The sequence below is a fragment of the Poecilia reticulata genome, chromosome 19 (genome assembly GCF_904066995.2).
Source record: "Poecilia reticulata chromosome 19, P_reticulata-male-v2, whole genome shotgun sequence".
NCBI classification, from domain to species: Eukaryota; Metazoa; Chordata; class Actinopteri; order Cyprinodontiformes; family Poeciliidae; genus Poecilia; species Poecilia reticulata.
In genome coordinates this window covers 24633064-24655130 of record NC_088848.1, presented here as the reverse complement: position 1 = coordinate 24655130, position 22067 = coordinate 24633064, and the positions used below count along the sequence as shown (strand labels likewise).

Genomic DNA, 22067 nt, shown 5'->3' with positions numbered 1-22067 from the left:
TCCCTGGTGAGGTGTTCCGGGCACGTCCCACCGGGAGGAGGCCCCAAGGAAGACCCAGGACACGCTAGAGGGACTATGTCTCTCGGCTGGCCTGGGAACGCCTTGGGATTTCCCCCGAGGAGCTGGGAGAAGTGGCTGGGGAGAGGGAAATCTGGGCCTCCCTTCTGAAGCTGCTGCTCCATGACCCAGTAACAATAGAGGAAAATGGACGGATGGACAAAGGTTTTTGTTATCATGCAGTTTCTAAGGGCTCGGCATGTAAGAGGATGAGGAGGTTCTACAAACAACTCTAGGGATGATTCTTCACTTTCACTTGTTTTGCATGACCTGTGGAGGGTCAAACAGAGTTGTTCACTCTGTTTAATTCCCTGAAATTGATTCACTTACCTGGAGATTACATTGTTTCTTCGGTGGAAACTGAATCCTGGGTACGCCTCGCTGTCTTCCTGCAAAAAGGAGGACAAAGGTACTATTATCTGACTAATTATACAAATGATAAAGAAGAGACTAAATAGATTCTCAAGTGAGGTCCTAGCCTGGGGCCTTGGGACTTTCTGTTTGGACGTCGTCTACTGGGTCTTTTGGACCTTCCTTCCTGCAATGAAGAGAAAAAAAGACGTTACTCACCTGGAATGTATTTTTTCTTTTTGTAATGGACAACCAGGTTGTTTACTTGTGATTTGGGGTTTTTGTTTGGTTACCTGCAGCATCTCCTGAATTGGATGGTTCATTTGCAGGTACTGGTTATAAAAAGTTTTATATACTTTGATTGTAATGTGGGCTGCACAGTGGTGCAGTTGGTAGCACTGTTGCCTTGCAACAAGAAGGGTTCAATTCTCGGCCCTGGAAGACTCCATGTCTTTCTGCATGGAGTTTGCATGTTCTCCCTGTACATGCATGGGTTCTCTCCGGGTACTCCGGCTTCCTCCAATTGTCCAAAAGCATGACTGTCAGGGTTAATTGGTTTCTCTAAATTCTCCCTAGATGTGTGTGCATAGATTTTTGCCCTGTGCCTCGGTGTTGCCCTGCGACAGACTGGTGACCTGGCTTCTTGCCTGGAACATTAAGTCTCATCAACTTGTTGTTTGTACTCATTGAGTCCATGCAACAACTAAAATAAAATAAAAAAGGAAACTATTTGAAAGTGCTGAGGATTTCGGCTGGTAAAATGTTTAACATTTTAACATGTCCAGACACTACGCCATTTCTACGGAAGCAAACCGAAAAGTTTTGAACAGTACAACTATGTCAAGTAATGACAGTCTTGTGTATAGTTAGTATATTGCTGCTATTGTATGCAGAAAAAAACAAATACATTTTGCTGACAATATCCACCAAATACTTGACCAAATACATTATTCACATAGAACTTTTAATGTCAAGGCATTTTTTCATTTATGTCGCCGCATGTTACGCAGAGCGGGCTTGTAATGTGGGACTCACCTACCGGTCCGGGATAAATCTGTTCTCCTTCCTCTTCTTTGGGCCTCTTCCCTTTGCAAATAAACTTTCCAAAGACATCTGATCTGCTTATTACTCATTTTGCTGCTTGTGGGCTCAGTGTTGGTGCGCAAGTAACCAGACTTCCAATGATTCACTTCCTGCTAAAGAGCCCCCTGGTGGTTGAAGAAAAATCCACATATAAACAGCTTATAGTCCGGAAAATACCATAAATGAAAAAAAATCTGAATGCTCTCTGGTATTGTTCAGGGGGCCGGACCAAATGTGGAGGCGGGCCGGATTCGGCCCGCGGGCCGTAGTTTGGGGACTTTTGTTCTATAGAGTCCTTTTATGTTTAATTTACTGGTGTCATCGCAACTGAACTAACAGGCGCCCGTGAGAAAATGAGCGACCGACCGCGGTTCTAGTTACCTGAGGAATAAAGCGACTGTACAGGAACTGCTGCAATTTGTTCTTATGATCAGATTCATTAATATACCGTCAGTTATCAGCTATGAAATTAAACTGTTCTGGAAGTTGTTGGAAAATAATATGGTTATGTTAAGGAGTGAAATTAGTTTTAAATTCTTGGGAGTTCTATGACAATGTATAGTATATATAGTATATATATATATATATACAAAAGTATATATATATATATATACAAAAGTATATATATATATATATATATATATATATATATATATATATATATATATATATTCAATAATTTAATTTCACACAATTATCGCCGTAAAAGCCATTTGTTTGTTAAATACTCAATGAAACATATAGTTGTAAATGACGTATACTCACAGAACGAGGTAATGAGTCCAAGTTCAGAAACTACAGCGGCTGTGATGCGTCAAGACAAAAGTTAAAAAAAAGGTAAAACAGCCCGAACAGGTGATCAACTCTAAACCACTCACACCTTTTTACTCTCCGTCTCTCTCTGTCATTTAAGCACACCCGTTGCCATGGCAACCTCCTGCGCTCCACAGGCCGACCAGAGATTATGTTAAAATCATAACATTTAGTCCGTTACGATATCAGGTTTTCAGGCTTGATATTTATTTTTGCGATTAATAAACCTCTCATGAACACAGCGGTGGTTGGTTAGTTAATTTTAAACTGCTGCTGGTAATGGAACCGAAACGCACAGAATTGCGCAACACCTTGTTGAAACAATAATTACTGAGATTATTATTTTTGCTGGGTCATTAACTTGAGCGCGTTTTGTTGATTTTTTTGTTGTTGTTGAGGTTGTTTAATAAAGTTTGAACGTTTTAAGCGAGCCAGAGGAGGACATGCTGGTCTCAGCCTCCTGGTGGCGTTCAGTTTGTCACCTAATGCGAGATCGACTCAAAACCTTCCATGATCGACATGTTGCACCGCTGCTCTAGCAAAGCACGAACAGTTCAGAAACAATATGAAATGGGAGAAAAAAAAATTATTAACTGATTAAGTCTGTTTTAGATTGTTCTTGAAAAACTAATCAGTCACGATTAATTAGTGGGCGCACTCACTGCTGCACAGTTTAACCCATTAATTTTTTACAGCAGACAGCCGCTCCTCTCTCTTGCAGGTACTGCGAACCCCCTCTAAATCTTTTAGGGGTACGTAGTACCCTGCCGTACCCCCTTACTTTTACCCCTGGTGTTAACGCTAGAAAATGAACGCTCTCTATCACCCATGGAGGGATTTCTGGATTTCTTTATTTAAATTGTTCATTTTTCAGAGGGTATCGTGATTTTAGCTACCAGCAGCAGGAGGACGGAGCTGCGCCAAGAAGCTAACAAACACTGAATAGAAGAAGAGCTGCCATCGATACAGTTGCAGCCAAGCATGTTTTAATGTTACACAATACAGTTTTACCAAGTTGCTCAAAGTCTAAACTGGTATTGTTGTGCATTTAAGGTGTAAAGTTTACCTTCGACCAAACGCCCCCCAAAGGCATCCCAGCGCCCCCCTTTTGTAAAAATGTCCTCCAGCGCCCCCTGCCGTCCTCTGAACGCCCTCTGGGGGGCGGTACCTCCCACGTTGAGAACCGCTAGACTAGTCCATCCATCCATTTTCTTCCGCTTATCCGGGGTCGGGTCGCGGGGGCAGCAGCTTCAGAAGGGAGGCCCAGACTTCCCTCACCCCAGCCACGTCTTCCAGCTCCTCCGGGGGAATCCCAAGGCGTTCCCAGGCCAGCCGAGAGATATGGTCCCTCCAGCATGTCCTGGGTCTTCCCCGAGGCCTCCTCCCGGTGGGACGAGCCCGGAACACCTCACCAGGGAGGCGTCCAGGAGGCATCCTGACCAGATGCCCGAGCCTCAACTGGCTCCTCTCGTGCTCCTCCACATAGACTAGTGCTACAGTTAAAAATCCATCAGGTTTTATTAGTTGGCATTTCTACTTCTCTGCCTACTGCTGCAACTCCAGCATTGTGTTCGCTGAAGTGAGACATCTTCATTGATTCACTACAAATAATACTAATTTAGACTAAACTAGTCAACCAAAGTAATGAAAACATCAATACACTGCTTCAGTATTTGACATTTAAAACATGAAATAGAAAAACAAAGCTGTTTTCAAACCTTAGCTGTTTACATCCTGCTGTTGTCTTTTGTTTCAGAGGTAACATTATGTATATTAATTTATCAGGTTGTTTTAAGATTTGCTAACTTGCAAAAATATCACCTAATAGCCAACACAATACCAGCAACAGCATTTATCAATCCCAAGCAACCAACACATCTAAACTGCTTCCATCATTATTGTGCAGTTTATGATGTAACATCTGCTTTATGATGAAGAGATTTTGCCTTTAAAACTGATTGTTATGACAACAAAGATAATCAATAGTTACATGAAGGACAAGAATTATTTGTGTTTTATTGGAGCTCTTTATTTCTTCCTGGAAGGTCATGTCTGTGGTGCTTACACACCTTTGGCAAGACCACGCCTCCTGATCATCTGTTGTACACTCTGTGACATCATCATAAGGCTGTGCAAATGTGCTCTGCTTCCCACCAACATTCAAGGTTATTTTCGAAGCAAAATTAGAACCAACATGGAGAAGGATAGGGCACAACTGGAGTAAAAGGTGTTGTTACAGTGGCAGGACAAAGTAGCAGATTCACAGTTTGAATTGGGCTGATCTAGGGTGTAGTTGCTGGTGCTCAGTGCAGGTTAAACTAAAGGCAGTGCTGAAGCTGGAAACTGAGGGGAGGCTGCAGAGCACATCAATCTAAGGAAGGGAGTAAATTCTTTAAAAGCACTTTCGGTGGACAATGGAGGGTCCAGCCTCATCGTACTCCTGTTTACTGATCCACATCTGCTGAAAAGTAGAGAGGGAGGCCAGGATAGAGCCACCAATCCACACAGAGTACTTCCTCTCTGGGGGGGCAATGATCTGAGGGACAGAGTTAAATGTTAAATATCTTCAAATGTAAATAATATCTCAACATTTGTTCTATCAATAGGACAAATATTTTTTTTGAAATACATGTGAAGTTCCATTGGGTATAATTATTTAGACTATTCTGTTTACCAAGAAGTCCATAAACCCATGAACAAATGTTCTTTTTAGCAACTACACATACAGATAACTGACTTTTGTTGGAAGGAAGTTGTATATCCATTCTCATTCTGTCACATTAAAAGCCTAGACTCATTCTGGAATCTGGGATTGATTATGAGCTGAGAGCTGACCTTAATCTTCATAGTGCTGGGAGCCAGCGCTGTGATCTCCTTCTGCATCCGATCAGCTATTCCCGGGTACATGGTGGTTCCTCCTGACAGCACATTGTTGGCATACAAGTCTTTACGGATGTCAATGTCGCACTTCATGATGCTGTTGTAGGTTGTCTCATGAATTCCAGCCGACTCCATGCCTGCAGGAAGATTGAAACACCAATATGTGGCTGTGTGCTAATGAATAATAAAAAAAACAGCTGTTTTGTTCAAACTATGATTTTTTTATCATCAGTTAACCAGACAACTAACAACTAATATGAAAACATGAACATGTGACTGACCAATGAACGATGGCTGGAAGAGTGTCTCTGGGCAGCGGAACCTCTCATTGCCAATGGTAATCACTTGACCATCAGGAAGCTCGTAGCTTTTTTCAAGAGAAGACGAAGTGGCTGCCGTTGCCATCTCATTCTCAAAATCCAAGGCCACATAGCACAGCTTCTCCTTAATGTCACGCACAATCTCTCTCTCAGCTGCGGGACAAATGGACATGGTGAACTAGGCACATCTGTGTAATGGGGTATCGTGAAAGTTGAGATTGATCAAGGTGCAAGTACAGGTGTATCATTGAAGGGGCATACCTGTGGTGACAAAACTGTAGCCTCTCTCTGTTAGAATCTTCATGAGGTAGTCTGTAAGGTCGCGGCCCGCCAGATCCAACCTCATGATTGCATGTGGTAGGGCGTAGCCCTCATAGATTGGGACGTTGTGGGTGACACCATCACCAGAGTCCAAGACAATACCTGAATGACAGAAAAGAGGCATAACTCAGCTGGTTTCAGCCTTTGCTCTGTATCAAACATATTTCATACTGGTCTTAAGGAAGAAGGAGAAGGAAGAGTGCGATCCAACCTGTGGTGCGTCCAGAGGCGTACAGCGACAGGACTGCCTGGATGGCCACGTACATGGCAGGAACATTAAAAGTCTCAAACATGATCTGAACACAGATATTAAATTTACATTAGAGGGACATAGAGCAATCAGATTTACTTAATTTATTCTTCAACTTTAACTGAGAGCAAGAGATACTGTATGTTACATAGCATCAGACTTCTTTTTTTATCTAACCATATCAATTCCTGAGCTCCATGCTGCAACACATTCCAGTTGTACATCTGACTAGAGGAGTTGTGCACCAGTGATGAACCTTTCTGCACGCCACTGGTTAGAAACACTCAGGAAATTTTTACTGAAATGTAATTCAGTTGCAGCAGGGAATCCTGGCAAGTGTGGCCAGCATGTGAGAGGAACAAATGCTGCTGCAGGAGATGAAACTATTAAGAGAACTGAGGACTGCTATTACAGATGTGCATCTGTGAAGTGACAACGGCAGGAATATGTGATTAAACACTTCACAAGTTGTAAATTCAGATTACAAGCCAATCAGTAAATCAGCTGCAGAACACTTCAGTCTTCTGGACCACTACTGTGAACAGGCATGACAGATTAACTAGAACCTCCTATAGAATCTGAGTTTCATAGGTACCAGAGTGTCTCCAGTTTGGGTTGTATTTATGTACTTTTTTTGTATTTTGTACACAAACTACCTGAGTCATTTTCTCTCGGTTGGCTTTGGGGTTGAGCGGCGCCTCGGTCAGCAGGGTGGGATGTTCTTCTGGGGCAACTCGCAGCTCGTTGTAGAAAGAGTGATGCCAGATCTGGCCAATCAGAGAGCAGGAGCAGGTCAGGAAGTGGTGTGTGTGTGTGTGTGTACTTGTCTAGCTATCATATTTAGGACCTTTTCTGGTATATTTACTAACTTTTGAAGTCAAATGTACCTCATGGGGACCAAAGTCCAGTTCTAATACAGTGGACCCCCTTGTTTAGGGTCAGGGGTTAGGTTTAGAGGTAAGGCGCAAATTAGGTTTTGATTAAGGGTTAGGGTTAAGAACAGACTGAATGGTTAAGGTTAGGGAAAATATCTGGGTTATACATAAAAGTAGAAACTAAAATGAATGATAGTCAATACATAGACTTAATAATATAAAAATACAAACTGCCCAGATAGCACACGATGTTAAATCGACATTGAATTGTAGTCAGAATGGTTGATTTTTGGTTGAAGTCGAAAACTGACAGTGGATCAACCATCAAACAACCATCCAATTCTAACCGTTGAAACTGTGTCATTGAATCAATGTTGTTTTATGGTTGAAATCTAATAACTAAAATGCCGAAGTCTGATCAACGTCTGATTAATGTTGAATCAATGTCAGCTGTTCTGCCACACCCATTCCCCTCCTCTCTTCCTCATCAGAGCTCTGGGTTCTCACTTTTTATTACTGACTGAGGGTTATCACATTTTAAATTAAGCACTGTAGAGGATACTGGGTGATGATTCCTTTCTGTACATTTTCTTACTTGTTCATAAAAATTCCTACTGACTGGTTGTGTGTGATATATTGACACACAAACATCTACAACATACTACAAGGAGTGGAGCGGTCCACCCCTGCTATTTACATGAGTGAGATGTCCCAAACACACAGCCTCTTCTCTGTTGGCTTGTTGGCAAAAGATATTAATTCAATGTTGAATTATGATCACAAAGGTTGAATTTATGGTTAAGGTCGACGGCAGAAGCTGGATCAAGCATCAAACAACCATTCAATTCTAGCCAATTAACTAACGTTGAAAATTTGTCATTGAATCAATGTTGATTTATTGTCGATATCCATTGAAATGCCAACATCGAATCCAGTGTGTTTCAGCACTGGTCCTCCAGTTACTGCCCTGCAAGTTTTAGGCATTTCCCTAATTCAGCACACATGATTTTAATTGATGTCTGATTAAAGGGGTTTTGCTGAACTAAAAACATGCAGGCCAGTTTGCCTTGAGGACAAGATTTGGGGAAGAACTAGTAATCTAAATGTTCAATCAATGTAAGCTATTTTGCACACCCCTCCACCTGCCAAAGACGCACACACCTCTTTCCCCCCACTGCTCACTCCTCACCTGGCCCCATCTACCCCTCAACATCCCCCCCTTTCCACTCTCTTCCCCTCCTCCTTGGGCTCTGGGTGAAACAACTTTAATTTTAGGTGAGGGTTAATCATGTTTTAACTTAAGCACTATGTGTTGACAACATTGAGTTGTGATTCCGTTCTGTACCCAGATTGCACATGATGGCAATTCAACATTGAATTAACATCTTTTGCAAACAAGCCAACAGTAAAGCGGCTGCGTGATTTTAACATCCCACTCATGTAAATAGCAGGGGTGGACCGCTCCACTCCTTGTAGTATGTTGTAGATGTTTGTGTGTCAATATATCACACACAGTCAGTCGGAATTTTTATGAACAAGTAAGAAAATGTACAGAAATGAGTCATCACCCAATATCCTTTACAGTGGTTAATTTAAAACCTGATAACTCCCACTCACTAATAAAATGCTCTGACCCAGAGCTCCGATGAGGAGAGGATGGGAAGGTGTGTGGCAAAACAGCTGACATTGATTCAACATTGATCAGATGTTGATCAGACATCAGCATTTCATTCATTACATTTCAACCACAAAACAACATTGATTCAATGACACAGTTTCAAAATTGGTTACTTGGCTAGAGATGGATGGTTGTTTGATGGTTGATCCACCGTCAGTTGTCGATCTCAACCAAATATCAACCATTCTGACTATAATTCAATGTTTATTTCCCATTGTGTGCAATCTGGGCAGTTTGTTGCACCCCTCATCACCTCATCTCCCCGTACTCCCTCCCTCCCCCCACCTAGCCTTCCTCTCTTTACCCCCTCTCATCCATTCTTCCCTCCTCCCTCCTTGAGCTCAGGGTCAAAACATTTTATTACTAGGTGGGGGTTAATCATGTTTCAAATTAAGCACTACATGTTGAGAACAGTGGGTTGTGATTCCTTTCTGTACATTTTCTTGTCTGTAAATATTATTACTGACTGGGCCCCTCACGTGTATCACCTGCGCTGCTGGAATCTGTTGAGCGGGGGGGGATTGCGGTGCGGTTTAGCCCGCGTTTCTCGTTTCATTATTACCCAGGAAGCACATTGGCTAAACCGTGAGACAAGCAGTCACTGGGACTGACTACTATATATTCCATTGAGGGACAGTAACTTTGACATTACATACACTTTTCTGAACAGGCGAGGGCACACTTTCTCCGTGTATAATCAGACTTTAAAGCGACTTGAAACCCTTCCTCCCTCCCTGGCACCTCCAGACCCGGGCACCCATGGCTCTGCGCCTGGCACAATGTGTTGACACAAAAATATCTACAAGTCTCTACAAGGAGTGTAGTGTGTACAAGAAGTGGTTTGTCCCAACCAAACAGCCGCTTTGCTGCTGGCTTGTTTGCAACCGGCTTCTGAATTGAATTCTCCTCTCAGCAGTTTTATGGTAAGTTTTTCAATATTACTTTGATCTTAAATCTGTTTATTGAAAAATAAGGGCATTATTTTGTGCCTATACTAATCCTGGTTATTTTGGGGCAAAACAAATATTTTTAATAATTGAGGTCATGTCTCATTTTGTATTATTTTCATCCTACCCACCACTCTAGGCCCAAGTATGAAATCCTGCGAGATTTTGTGGGATTTGAGTTTTTAAAATAGGGCGGGGCCTATTGTTTGTTCTGGGAGAGCATGTGGTGGACAAGGAAGTGTAAAGCTGGCTGCTCCAGGTGGGCTTTAAATTGTTGTGATACTAATCACTTGTTTTTAATTTTTTATTATGATGTGCTTAGGGATGTGCTTAGATGTGTCTCTGTTCCAGAACAACTGAGTTATATATTTGCATGACCGTCTGCAGCCATCAAGTGCAGAAGGTTGTTAATCATCCACAGATTCAATCTATATGTGGCAGAAAGGAAACCCTTAAAACATGCAAGGCAGGTGAAACACTAAACTAAACCTGCTAATGACTGAATTAGTATGTTGATTCTTGGGTTGGTAACTGGTTAAACTGAACTGGTCTATTATTATTGGTGTGGGATCTTTAGATATTTTTGAATGAATTTAATCAACTTATTTGGAAATATTTGTAGTTAATGGAAGATTGAACCAGTTATTTGATGGAGGCCTATTCTTTATAAATTATTAATAATTTTTCCAACTACAGTATAAATCACCTTTTGTTCTATTTATCTGTCTCTGGTGTGTTAAATAAACCCTGATCCTCCCTGAGTTTTATCTTTAGGTTTTCAGATAAGCAGCCTTTATTTTAAATATTGATTCTCTCATTTTAACATGAGTGCAGAATCATAAATTTTACACTAGACAGTAGCTTGATAGGTAAATGTAATTGTATACATAAACATTAAGATAAATTAATATTTATCTTAATCTTTTATTAATATTTAACAGTGAGTGTACATGTGGAACTGTACGGTTTGTATTTGTTCTCAGACTTGTAACCAGTACACTGTTTAATATTTCAATGTCTTTCATAACTTTTCAAATGTTTATCATCTTTCTAACCGGCACCTTCCTCACTTTTATTTTTGTGTTTTTCAGCCGTTGCTCTGCAGTTTGACCCAAAGCTGACTCTTGAGGACTGCAGTAAAACTGTCAAGTGGCTTCATTACACGTCAGAATGAGAGAAAGACATCGCAAGGAATCAAAGTGACGCCAACCAGAGTCAAACTGGGGTTACCACAACTTGTACTGTTTCCCTGGTTCATACAGTACAAAGCTTAACCTCATGGACTCTGTTCTTCTGTGGACAATAGACTGTTATTCTGACAGTCAAAAAGGAGTCAAATATGTTTAAAGATCTGTTCCTCTTAAATAAAATGTTATATCAATCCCATGTGGTCATTTTTAACATTTTGTACAGTTTACCCATGATCTGCCAATAATAGTGTTTAACACCAGTGACTAAACTTTTAGTGGTATGTTATGATGTAGACCTATCAAACGTAAAAATGTACATAAATCCTTAGCTTTCATTCAATATAAAATCAACCCAAATATGCATGCAGAACCATGTTCAGATGAAGGTTGAATCAACATTGATATGTCAGTTATGGTTGAAACCCTAACATTGATTCAACATACAAGTCACCGACCACTTTCAATGTTGTTTCAATGTCAGCGTTCAACGTTGATTCAGTGTCTCTGCCTGGCATTGATTTAATGTTTCAATCATTCTGTGCCATCTGGGTTGTGTGTGTGTGCGTGTCAGACCTTCTCCATATCATCCCAGTTGGTTATGATTCCATGTTCAATAGGATACTTCAGGGTTAGGATTCCTCTCTTGCTCTGAGCCTCATCTCCCACATAGCTGTCCTTCTGTCCCATTCCCACCATCACTCCCTGAGACACATACACACAGTCTGTCAGTTTACACCTTTCTCATTGTCTATGATTGCTGTAAGCATTAATCATTGAACAGTCACCTGGTGCCTGGGCCGACCCACAATGGAGGGGAAGACGGCTCTGGGAGCGTCATCTCCAGCAAAACCCGCCTTACACAGACCAGATCCGTTATCACAGACCAGAGCGGTGCTCTCCTCGTCATCACACATGGCTGCAGGGGGCACTGTGGACAAGCTGGAAACCTAAAAGAACGACTCGCACTGATGAAGAGAGATGTGAGAAAGAGATGTGCTTTTACAGTTCAGAAAAATCAGAGCATTATTCATCAACTTGACTATTTCTCATCAAATAAAACTCACTCAACCACCAACAATATATAAATATGTATATATATATATATATATATATATATATATATATATATAATTTCTGAACTATATATTTATATACTTCCACACATTATCTTGTAAATAATTTGTAATTCAATCAAATTTTTATTTATTTTCTTTAACCACAGGTTTGTTTTTTTCAAATAATTTCTCATGTTGAAGTTGTTTTCTGTGAATTTTTACATTGTAAAGTGTTAAAAGGTTTCTTCAAAAACAAAAAAACTTGTATGGTTTAATGTCACTGTTACAACTGACGGCGTAAAGTTAATCATAAACATGAGTGTGAAGGTGACCGTCCCTGATTGGTTCAAAGAAGACGACGGAGACGTCCTATTGGCTGCTTTCCGGAGGTGACGGACATAAAAGCTGCTGACTTTCTGTGTTCCATCCTCCACTCATCTCCACCGGCCACACCCCTTCCCTTTGTTCACCTGTGTTAGAGTTCTGGAGTGTAGGGGTGAGCTGCCGTTTATGTTTTCTCATGTTTTTCTTAGTTAGGAAGGTAAGTTTTTGTTCTTTGGTTTATTTACTTTCAAGTACGTAAGTTTCTGTTACTATTTAGATAGTTTCCTTTTGTTTGTTGTTTTCGGCTATAGCTCACTCTGAAGCCAAATACTCAGATTGTAACATCTTTATCAAAAATACATCTTTTTAAAATAAATAATCATTATCAACTGTTCAACTTCGAGTGTGTCGGTTGTTGAGATCAGAGGAGGATGGATCCTTCATGTTGCGACCTGGCCCCCCCAGACTGGTCGTAACAGTCACTGTTTAGTAATAGTTAATAAATATTGATTAATGCAAAATTAGCTTAATAGGAAGATTTGGGGATACTCCGTTATCTGTCAGTTAAAGATGAAACACTAAAAAGGAGCCCAGAAACTGAAACTTTACCAACCAAATTTATTCTAAAATCACTTTTCTACATTAAAAACAGCAAAGAGGAAGAAAACTTTAATTAAATTTATCAAAGTTTTGCAGCATCACCAAAACTAGAGCTGGTAGGTGGTCACATGACTTTCTGCTCAGAGAAGACTTCCTATTTCGGTCATGAGTGAAATCCTGCCTGTGTTTGGTATGCTCTCTCTCTCTCTTTGTTAGCTCTGCCTTACCCTGCCCCACTCCACTCCATCTGTCCTTCCTCATCTCTCCTCATGTTCCTCTCCCTGCACAGCACTTTGCTCCATATTTAGTCATGAACTCCAGGAACTGAATATTTCTGCTGGTTCTGGCTGCAGGACAGGCCTCTGTGCGTCAACATTGCTCTGAGTTCTGCCTGACACCCCTCTCTGCAGCTCTTATTTTCCTAGTCAGTTAAATTGTTTCTCTCTCCATCTTTATGAACTGTAAATTCCTTGTGCAGCGGCTACTTCTGCTGACACGTTAGGAGAACATCACGGAATCTGGAACATCACATTCTGCAGCTGAAGGTGCAGAATGGGATAAACATATGCTTTGTCAGTCAGTTACGACATACTGAACAAGGTTCTACTGTGGTTTTCTGTTTACTTTTTAGGTTTAGGCTTAAACTTAAAAACATTGACTGCAGAGACTCCTTTAGCTTAACGGGCTTCATCTGTGTGTGTCTCAGCTTCATCCCTCTTAATGAATTTTAACTTCGAATGAAAGCATCAGAAGCCCACAAATAAGAAAGAGTAATTTAATCCAAAATCAGCAGCGAACACAGAATAAAAAGTAAGTAAAATAAATAAAAATAAGAACTTTTGCTTAACTCAAGTTTTTGTCCTTGTCTAATTGTGAGTTTAAATCCTCAGCTGAATGTACAGAAATTTATTTTTGCCAAAGAAAGATTATTATACTAAAATTATTTTTTTTCTATCTTCACTTGATGGATATATATATATATATATATATATATAAAATATGTATATGTGTATATATATATATATATATATATATTTTTTTTTTATGAAACTCAGGTTACGTAAATTTAATTATAAGTAAAAATTAATTTCTAATCAATTAACCCCCCTAATGTTAGATCTCGTAAAATTCAAGTCCAAAAGCAGGCTTGGTAAATATTTTTGGTTGTAGCACAAATAAAACTCTAAATGTTCTTCCAAACAATGGAAATGACTAAATGTTCCAGACACTGAGTTCCACATATATATTTATAATATTGTCTGGAAACAAGTATCTGAAGATGATGGAAAATAAATCCTGATCAGATTGCGTCTAGATGGCAGGCCCAGTATTGGTTTAGATTTAGCTGGTACTGGTACTGGTCTCATCTGGAAAGTTATTTTTTCTAACCACTGCACGTTGTTGGACCGAGTCCTTACCCAAATCTGGAAAGCTCCTGTGGGTTCAGTAAGAAGCCAATCAGAAACCTAAATAGTGGCTGGAAAGATTCAGAAATCATCAGATCAGGAATATTTCTTTGTAGAGGTGACTGATAATAGAGCTGACAGAATGGAGAATGATGCAGCAGAAATCAGAGGGATTTTGCTGATTGACTGACTGATTTTCTAATATAATGCTTCACAACAACCAACTAAGGTGACCAAAGACTTTACAAAAAAAAACATAGATATAACAATTAAAAATAAGGGGAAATGCCACTATGCTACATGGTATTAAAACCTTGTCTAGACATTAAGGTTGATCTTAGACTTAAACATTCCCAGGTCAGAGGTGGAGCGAAGGTTTGTTTGAGAGTTGGGGTGCTGCCACTGAAAAGGCCCAGTCACCTAGTACTAGGAACATCTAATAAAGGGATGGATAGAAAGGTTTAAAAGTACATTTAAATAAAGTCATTAAGAGCTTTAAAAACAAACTGTATTTTATGGCGTTATTAGGTTGGAAAACACCCTGAAACCCCAAACTCCAAAATACAAGTATTCATTTTACATATTTATTTTAACGTGGTAATAAAAAGTCCTGTGGAATGTCTCAAAGATGCCCTCTGCTGGTGGATATTTTAATGAAACATAAGATCGTTTTTAGATTTATTTTGTCTGATTTGATTTAGAGTTGAATGATATCAAATGGGCTCAGATGTTGGGATATTCCAGTGTGTTTGAGACAGAGAATAATTTGGTCTCTTCTGTCATTGGTAGGGAACATTACAAGGTCTGAACATTTGGACCAGAAGGCCTCATATTTGGTTTAGAAAAACAATTTACAGTATTTTTATAAACATATTTTTATCAATTGAACATCTGCTGCAGAAGCCAGGCTTTTCAGACACCATTAAGCTCATAGCCAGAGTCAGAGCTTGGGACACAGAGAGGTAAAGGAGTAACATCTTGACAATTTTCCTAACATAAGAAACTTCCAATGAGATAATGGACAGCACTTCACAAGAAAAAAACATTCTTAGGCACAGAGAACATGATCCTCTCTTTGCAGGAGGAGAGAGGAGGACCAAAGACAGAGAAAACAGGAATGTGATGTTTCATTCACAGGAAAGTAGGTAAACAAAAAGAAACTTTTAACTAATGGGAAAGAAGATGCAGGTAATAACTGAAGGAGAAAAGATGGTTTAGCAGATGCAACATTAAAGAGAGAAACTTGGAGAAATATGTTCACTGAGAAGAGGCGAAACAGCAGTAGCATAACTGAGGAGAGAGGAGTGAACATAAAGTAGGAGAAACAAGAAGTCAGAAGTGAAGTGGAGAGGAATGGAATGGAATATTTTTTCTACTTTCAAGTGAAGATGAAAGTTGTAGATTAAAGAGGTGTGTTGATGAGAGTTTTCCTAGAGATTAATTACAGAAAGAAGTAAATGATGGCAGAAGCCAGAATACATCATTCAGGAAAATAATCATGATCACAGAGCAGAGTGCAGCTGAGGAGGTCTTACCGTGGCAGTGCAGGGTCTGCTGGGATGATGTGGGATGGGAGCAGGACAGAAGTGAGAGTCTAAGGCGCTGCCTCCCAGTTTATCAAGCCTCCACCTCCTCCATCCATCCTCAGTCCAAACAAGGCCGGGGCCTCCTCCTCATTCTCCTTCTTGCTGTCTCCTCGGCTCCTTTCCTTATAGGGCAGGACCCAAGAAATGGCCAATCAGACAGCTGATGGCATCTGTGGACTTTCTCTCATCATTCACTGCATTCCTGTAGGAGGCAGACGCAACTCAGCAGGAAGACTAGAGTGTGAAGGAAGAGTACTTTCATATTTTGATAATAGAAAATGGTTCCTCTGCTGGCAGAACAGAGTCACCATTCACCTAGTTAGCCACAGCACGCATGTAACACGTGAATTGTTTGTTCTGGTTATGTGCCCAGGGGGATGTATTTGTGTGTGAAACAGACCGAGGGTGGGCTAGAGCGATTGTGCTTGTTATGTGGCTCTGTGATTCCAGAATAAAGTTTACAGCAAACAATAATACCGCTTTAACCGCCCATTAAGTACAGCTGGAAGACAGAACAGAATGAAACATGCAGCAGCTGTCATGAATCCAGCCTATGTAAGTTTGTGCCGAACCATGAAGAGTTAAAAAAGTTTGTTATTATTAGCCTAGCCCAGGAGCTAAAGCTTTTGGTTTTATGGATTAACTGGTTGTTAAATTAACTTGTGGTGGCTGAGAGAGGCAGATATTTAAAACTAGGAAATAAACAATGCTATAAACTTAAAGAACTACAAAACTTTGCAAAATACTATCTGTTTCTGCAAGACGCCATTAAGATCTCAAGAGTAGCTCATTAGAAATACTTTTATTGAGCTAATATTGTATGTTGCCTTTTTAAAAAATAATCTGCAAAATTGCTAAAGCTTGTAAATTATGCAGAACTTGTCCTGATTTTACAAAATCATCCGACTGTCACAGACCACATGTGCTTTTTAACACATTAAAACCTCTTATTTCTCCCTGTGACAGAAATGTTGATGAAATCTCTTCATCCAATCTCTCTGAAGACTTCCTGACATTTTTCAGAAACAACATTTCTGATCTTGGATTGTCTCCTCTATCTAATGTGGATCCAGTGGCTCCATCAGTTTGCATGCAGTCTTTTAATGTTTTGAGCCTGTGTCTCTTAGTGAATTGACAAAAATTGTTAAAAAGTTAAAGCTTTCTTCATGCCCTCTGGACCATGCCCAGGCGTTGGTTTATAGATGTCTTTGACTGTATTGTTCCATGTATTGTTGAAATGGTAAATGCTTCCCTGATATCTGAATGTTTTCCCACTACTTTGAAACCTGCTGTGGTCCATCTGCTCATTAAAAAAAAGTATGTGTGAAAGTGGGGTGTCCCGTGTCTTTTATTCCATGCCCTTCTTTGACCCAGACTCCAGTCGCTGAGCCTTAGGTTCTTAAAGTCCCCTTTGTTTGTTTTGTTGGGTTCAGTAAATGATAAAGTTGACAGAATACATTACTGTGAGGAAAAATAAACATTTCTATTTGAAACTTGAACTGCGTCTCCTGTCCACAGAGCTGCCAAACTAGATAACCTTCTAGTTGGTGGTGTGTTTGGAACCGGGCGTTGCTAACTCTCTCAAGTCACTACAATAGAATGAGAATTTCAACTTGGAACAAAACCACAATTTTCAGTTGTAAAACCCCAAGGCTGTTCTACTGCACCAGCAACTGTGATCTTTGTTTTTGACTGGACATTTGGTGCTCTGTTTGAAGCATGAATCCTGCCTGAACACAAACATGAACATCTGAGACAGAAAGTAGGAACTTCACCTGCTGCAAATGGATTCATTTACAACTTTCGTCTCCACCTCCTCCCCTTGCACACATACCACACAAACACAGATCCCCACCCACACCATTCACCACACAAACACAGATCCCCACCCACACCATTCACCACACAAACACAGATCCCCACCCACACCATTCCCCACCCATCTCCCTGCCTACATGCACACATCGACTGAACCTCTGACCAAAGATGGGCAAACAGCTGGACTGCTCAAAGTTTCTGAAACTGTTACTGACTGGCTGCAGTACATCAACATAGAGCAGCTTGGGAATGTGTGTGTGTGTGTATGTATGTGTATATTTATTCTTTTTTCTGTTTATGGCATCTGGACTGAAAGCTGCATCAGCAGCTAATCTGAGAACTTGTTGGCGTCTGAAAGAACAAAAACTGTGAGCAAATCTCTGAATAAATCATCTATTTCTTTATGAACCTTTCTGGATGATTGATGTTCTTGTGAAAAGGAAGTAATCACCAAAACTTCTGTCCGAATGTTTGTAATGTGATGACTGGTCCTGTCTTTGGCATGCCTATCGAACTTCAGTGTTTCAGAACATCAGATTTAATTATTGGTAAAAGACAGTACAACACAAAATGTATTGTGTTGTACTGTACTGTGTACTGTGTGTTGTTCATTTAAAAGTTTAAACTTTTAAATGAAGTTTAAACTTTTAAACTTCATTTAAAAGTTTAAACTTCATTTAAACTTTTAAATGAAGTTTATCATTAATTTAAGGAACAAAAAAACTCCAAACCTGTGTTTTAAAAAGGGATTGCCATCCTGCATGTTTTAGTTCTCTCTGGTTTAATGCACCTGGATCAAATGATGGCTCATTAGAAGCCCTAAGAGGAACATTGACAAGCTGAAAAGGTTGTTACTACCACCAGGGAGAGAACTAAAACGTGCAGGATGCCGGCCCTCCAGGACCGACCTTGGACACCCCTGATTTAGGGCTTTAACTTGTCACTTTTTCTCAGACCTTTTGTATTTTTAACTGTCAAAATAGAAGTACCGTATTTTCCGCACTATAAGGCGCTCCTAAAAACCTTCAATTTCCTCAAAAGCAGACAGTGCACCTTATAATCCGGTGCGCCTTATATATGGACCAATATTGAGCCACAACAGGTTGAGCAACTACAGTAAGCAGCCGCCGACTTCATTTTCGCCCGTAGAAGAAGAAGTGCGCGGTGCATGCTGGGATAGTTGTCAGACCGCTGGTTTGTTAATAAAGTTTGACTGGCCTATCTACCTACCGACCTGATAATCAGGTCGTCTGCAGGTCATTTAGCACCACGTTCTCCACGAACATGCTGTGCGCGAAAGGAAAAGGGTGACCATCGTCCAGCCACATCCCGGCCCAGTCGCGGAAGGCTCTCCTCGCCAACCGGAGTCAGACTGTTTTATGGACATTCTTTATGTCAACAAAGTGGCTTTAGACATTCATCCGGGGTGCTTCGACGAGGGTTACCAAGGGACCAGCCCCTACACATTTAAAGCCGGGGGGACGGGGAAAGAGAGACAGAGACTGCGGCGGCAGCGTGTCGGTTGGTCTGTGTTACCCAGAAAGCAGTTGGGTAACACAGACCAACAATATCACAACACCAACACCGTGAGTCAAACAATGACTGGGGCAGACTACTATATAAAGTACTGGAGGACCACTTCTTTATTATTATACATCCACATTTGCAGAGTACGGAACAAATCGCGTCCTGTATAGGTTCAATAAGGGACGGGTGGCAACCCTAACTGTAGCGTTTATTCTGTGAGCCTTATATATGAAAAAAGTCTTAAAATAGGCCATTCATTGAAGGTGCGCCTTATAATCCGGTGCGCCGTATAGTGTAGAAAATACAGTATGTGAATTACCATATAACTTTTTTAATTGCCTTTTACAACTTATATTCTGCAAAAATAAAATATACTTTAATATTTAAGCAATTTAGCTTTTAACTGTATTCATTGTTTTAACAGATTAAACATATTTATTCTCTTACACAAAAACTAGAAAACTGGAAAAGGTGTAAATCTTTAATTCTGTTTATCCTTACTAAGCTTCATATAGGCAACTATTACTTCCTCACTGAACAATATAAAACCTGAGGAACAATATGGTTCCTCTGGTTTTATCAATAGCTACTAAAAAAAATACAATTTTACAAATAAAAAGACCAAAATAATACCTTTTGTGTGAGAACCATTTCGAAATATGTAAGATAAAATAAATTCAAAGTAAATCCAGCTAAGATAGCCAAATATAAGTGAATCAATATTAAAATATAGTTTTGGTTGTCATCAAAATTGGTTCCTTCAGATGCTGTTTTAACAGTTTCACTGTAGTCCTTCTCAGGCAGTTTTGGTTCGAGCTGCTGAGCAGCAGCTGAAATACACAGCAATAAGAGTGAGGAAGGTACCGGTTTGAAAGATGATAGAAACATCACTGTGTAACGCGTTACAATGTAACAGATGTAATGCATTTGTAGCAGAATGAAGCCTGCTCTCCAGGACTGAGGACACCTGGCATCCAGTTAACCCCTGACAGGGGTGTGGAGCAGAAAAGGAGACTCTTTCACCTGTTTTCTTTATGCCTAGACATGGTCACGCTTCAGTATGAAGGTTTGCAGTGGTCACAACTCTAACATCAGTAAGAAATGTTTTTCCTGTATAAGAGCTGACATTGCAGTTGTTTAACCCAATTGTTTGTGGATTTAGAGTCTCCTACTGGTAATGGAGTGTGGTGGTAATTTCACCTTCCCAGTTGATCTTAGCAACTTAAAAGGGATATGTACTGTTTATTGCATCCATGTAGATCAATAGTACAAAAATGTGACGTGTTACAATGTAACACAATGTAGCATTGTAACTTTACAATGTAACATAAAAGTGTTACAAGTGTTACTTTGTAACAATGTATTACCATGTTACAATGTTACAAGTGTTACAAGGTAACACAACATAACATGTGATATACTGAACAAAAGAAAGGACAATTTTATTACAAAACATAAGGAAGGATTGATGACAAAACAAGATTTTTGTCAAAAGGACAAAATGATGTAAAGCACTTTGAACTGTCGTGTTGCTGAAATGTGCTTTACAAATAAACTTGATTGATTGATCAGCCTCTCCTTCAGTCATATCTCAGACCTGACCCAGAGAGAGAAAATCAATATTTACTTTATTTTACATATTGTAAATAAATTCTTAACTTACCTTCACTTTCGCGTGTGATTTTGTGGGTCAGAAAATTATCTACAGACATTACCCATCTGACATACTAAAAATCATGACAAATTGTTAGTATATCAAATATGTCATCAAGTGGACCAAACACAGAGCTTGTTCTCCATTCTCTACCTGAGAGAAATCAAAGCATTACTTTGATTTCATAATGAAGGAGGTTATTTGGTACCAACCAGCTGAGGAAATAAAATCATGATTTCTGATTCCTGTGACTTAGGTAGAAACTATCAAATATAATGTTTTATGCAAGGTAAACATCTTTAATATATATTCCAACAATATTTTATAATTGTCATGCACATATAGTTGTGTGGTTCTGTAAATGAAGGCATGTTGGAAGATTGAGTAGTTGGAGGTCCTAATTGTTGCTGCAAAAAGTGTAACACTGAAAAAGAGCCTGCGGACTTTCTGAAGCTGACTGATGAACTGAAGAGTGATTTCATTTACTGCTAGCACACAGCCAGCTGGAGAACCGCTGCTCTTCTCTCCCGATATGGACTTGCTACGTGTTCAAACAGACACACATTTTATACACCAGTCCATTGAAATGACATCATTGGTTTATGCAATGTACACAGTGATTCCCATTTGAGGACATTTCCAGACCTTCCTTTTGCCAGACAGAGACATAGCTCTGACTGTTTTATTTGGAATAATGTTACATATTCCAAGAGCGCTGTCACAGACAGGCAACCAATAGAGGGTGTACCTCGTTTCTTGCCTTGTGGCCACTACAAAACACCTTATTTCATTAGGTTGATATTTTATATATATTATCATATATATTGTGTCAACTGCTTCAACAGTTCTGTTTTAAGGGGTTTGTGATATGAGGCATTCTTTTTATCAGGCATTTTGCAGTCACTTGGTATCTTGTAATCTTTTTGCAGCACCTGTAGCCCATTTCCTGCACACGCCTGTACACGGTGGCTCTGGATGTTTCTACTCCAGACTCAGTCCACTGCTTCCGCAGGTCCCCGAAGGTTTGGAATTGGTCCTTCTCCACAATGCAGCGTTTTCTGCCACACTTTTTCCTTCCCACTGAGGTGCCTATTCGTTCAGAAATTTCTTTCTGTGTCTCACCCTCTTGCTTGAGGGCGTCAATGAGGGCGTCAATGATGGCCTTCTGGACAGCAGTCAGGTCAGCAGTCTGACCCATGATTACGGTTTTGAGTAATGAACCAGGCTGGGAGTTTTTAAAAGCCTCAGGAATCTTTTGCAGGTGTTTAGAGTTACTTTGTTGATTCAGATAATGAGGTTAACTGCTCGTTCAGAGAACCTTTTCATGATATG

At 40.0% G+C, this 22067-nt stretch overlaps 1 protein-coding gene and 3 long non-coding RNA genes across 7 annotated transcripts in view; 2 read left to right on the top strand and 2 right to left on the bottom strand.

Annotated features, from left to right (window-relative positions):
* The window catches only part of LOC103482124 (uncharacterized), a 48389-nt gene that overhangs the window by 14395 nt on the left and 11927 nt on the right, over nucleotides 1-22067 (top strand). The window lies entirely within an intron of this gene.
* Nucleotides 522-2346, bottom strand: LOC145549168 (uncharacterized). Its single transcript, XR_014085148.1, has 3 exons — nucleotides 2257-2346; nucleotides 1444-1616; nucleotides 522-595 (listed from the first exon to the last, which is right to left on the bottom strand). It is a non-coding gene; the product is annotated as an uncharacterized LOC145549168 (long non-coding RNA).
* Nucleotides 3138-15846, bottom strand: acta2 (actin alpha 2, smooth muscle). 3 transcript variants are annotated; one of them, XM_081600950.1, is made up of 10 exons: nucleotides 15686-15776; nucleotides 14163-14221; nucleotides 11551-11730; nucleotides 11339-11467; nucleotides 6732-6842; nucleotides 6037-6121; nucleotides 5766-5927; nucleotides 5466-5657; nucleotides 5140-5321; nucleotides 3138-4840 (listed from the first exon to the last, which is right to left on the bottom strand). In XM_081600950.1, the coding sequence occupies exons 3-10, from the start codon at nucleotides 11677-11679 to the stop codon at nucleotides 4697-4699; spliced, it is 1134 nt and encodes a 377-aa protein (XP_081457076.1). In that variant the 5' UTR covers nucleotides 11680-11730; nucleotides 14163-14221; nucleotides 15686-15776; the 3' UTR covers nucleotides 3138-4696. The 3 variants fall into 3 exon arrangements, with proteins under 3 accessions (XP_081457076.1, XP_081457075.1, XP_081457077.1); XM_081600949.1 differs by lacking the exon at nucleotides 14163-14221 and having other exon boundaries at nucleotides 15686-15846; XM_081600951.1 differs by lacking the exon at nucleotides 14163-14221 and having other exon boundaries at nucleotides 11551-11712; nucleotides 15686-15823.
* On the top strand, nucleotides 8627-10956 carry LOC145549167 (uncharacterized). Its single transcript, XR_014085147.1, has 2 exons — nucleotides 8627-9834; nucleotides 10667-10956. It is a non-coding gene; the product is annotated as an uncharacterized LOC145549167 (long non-coding RNA).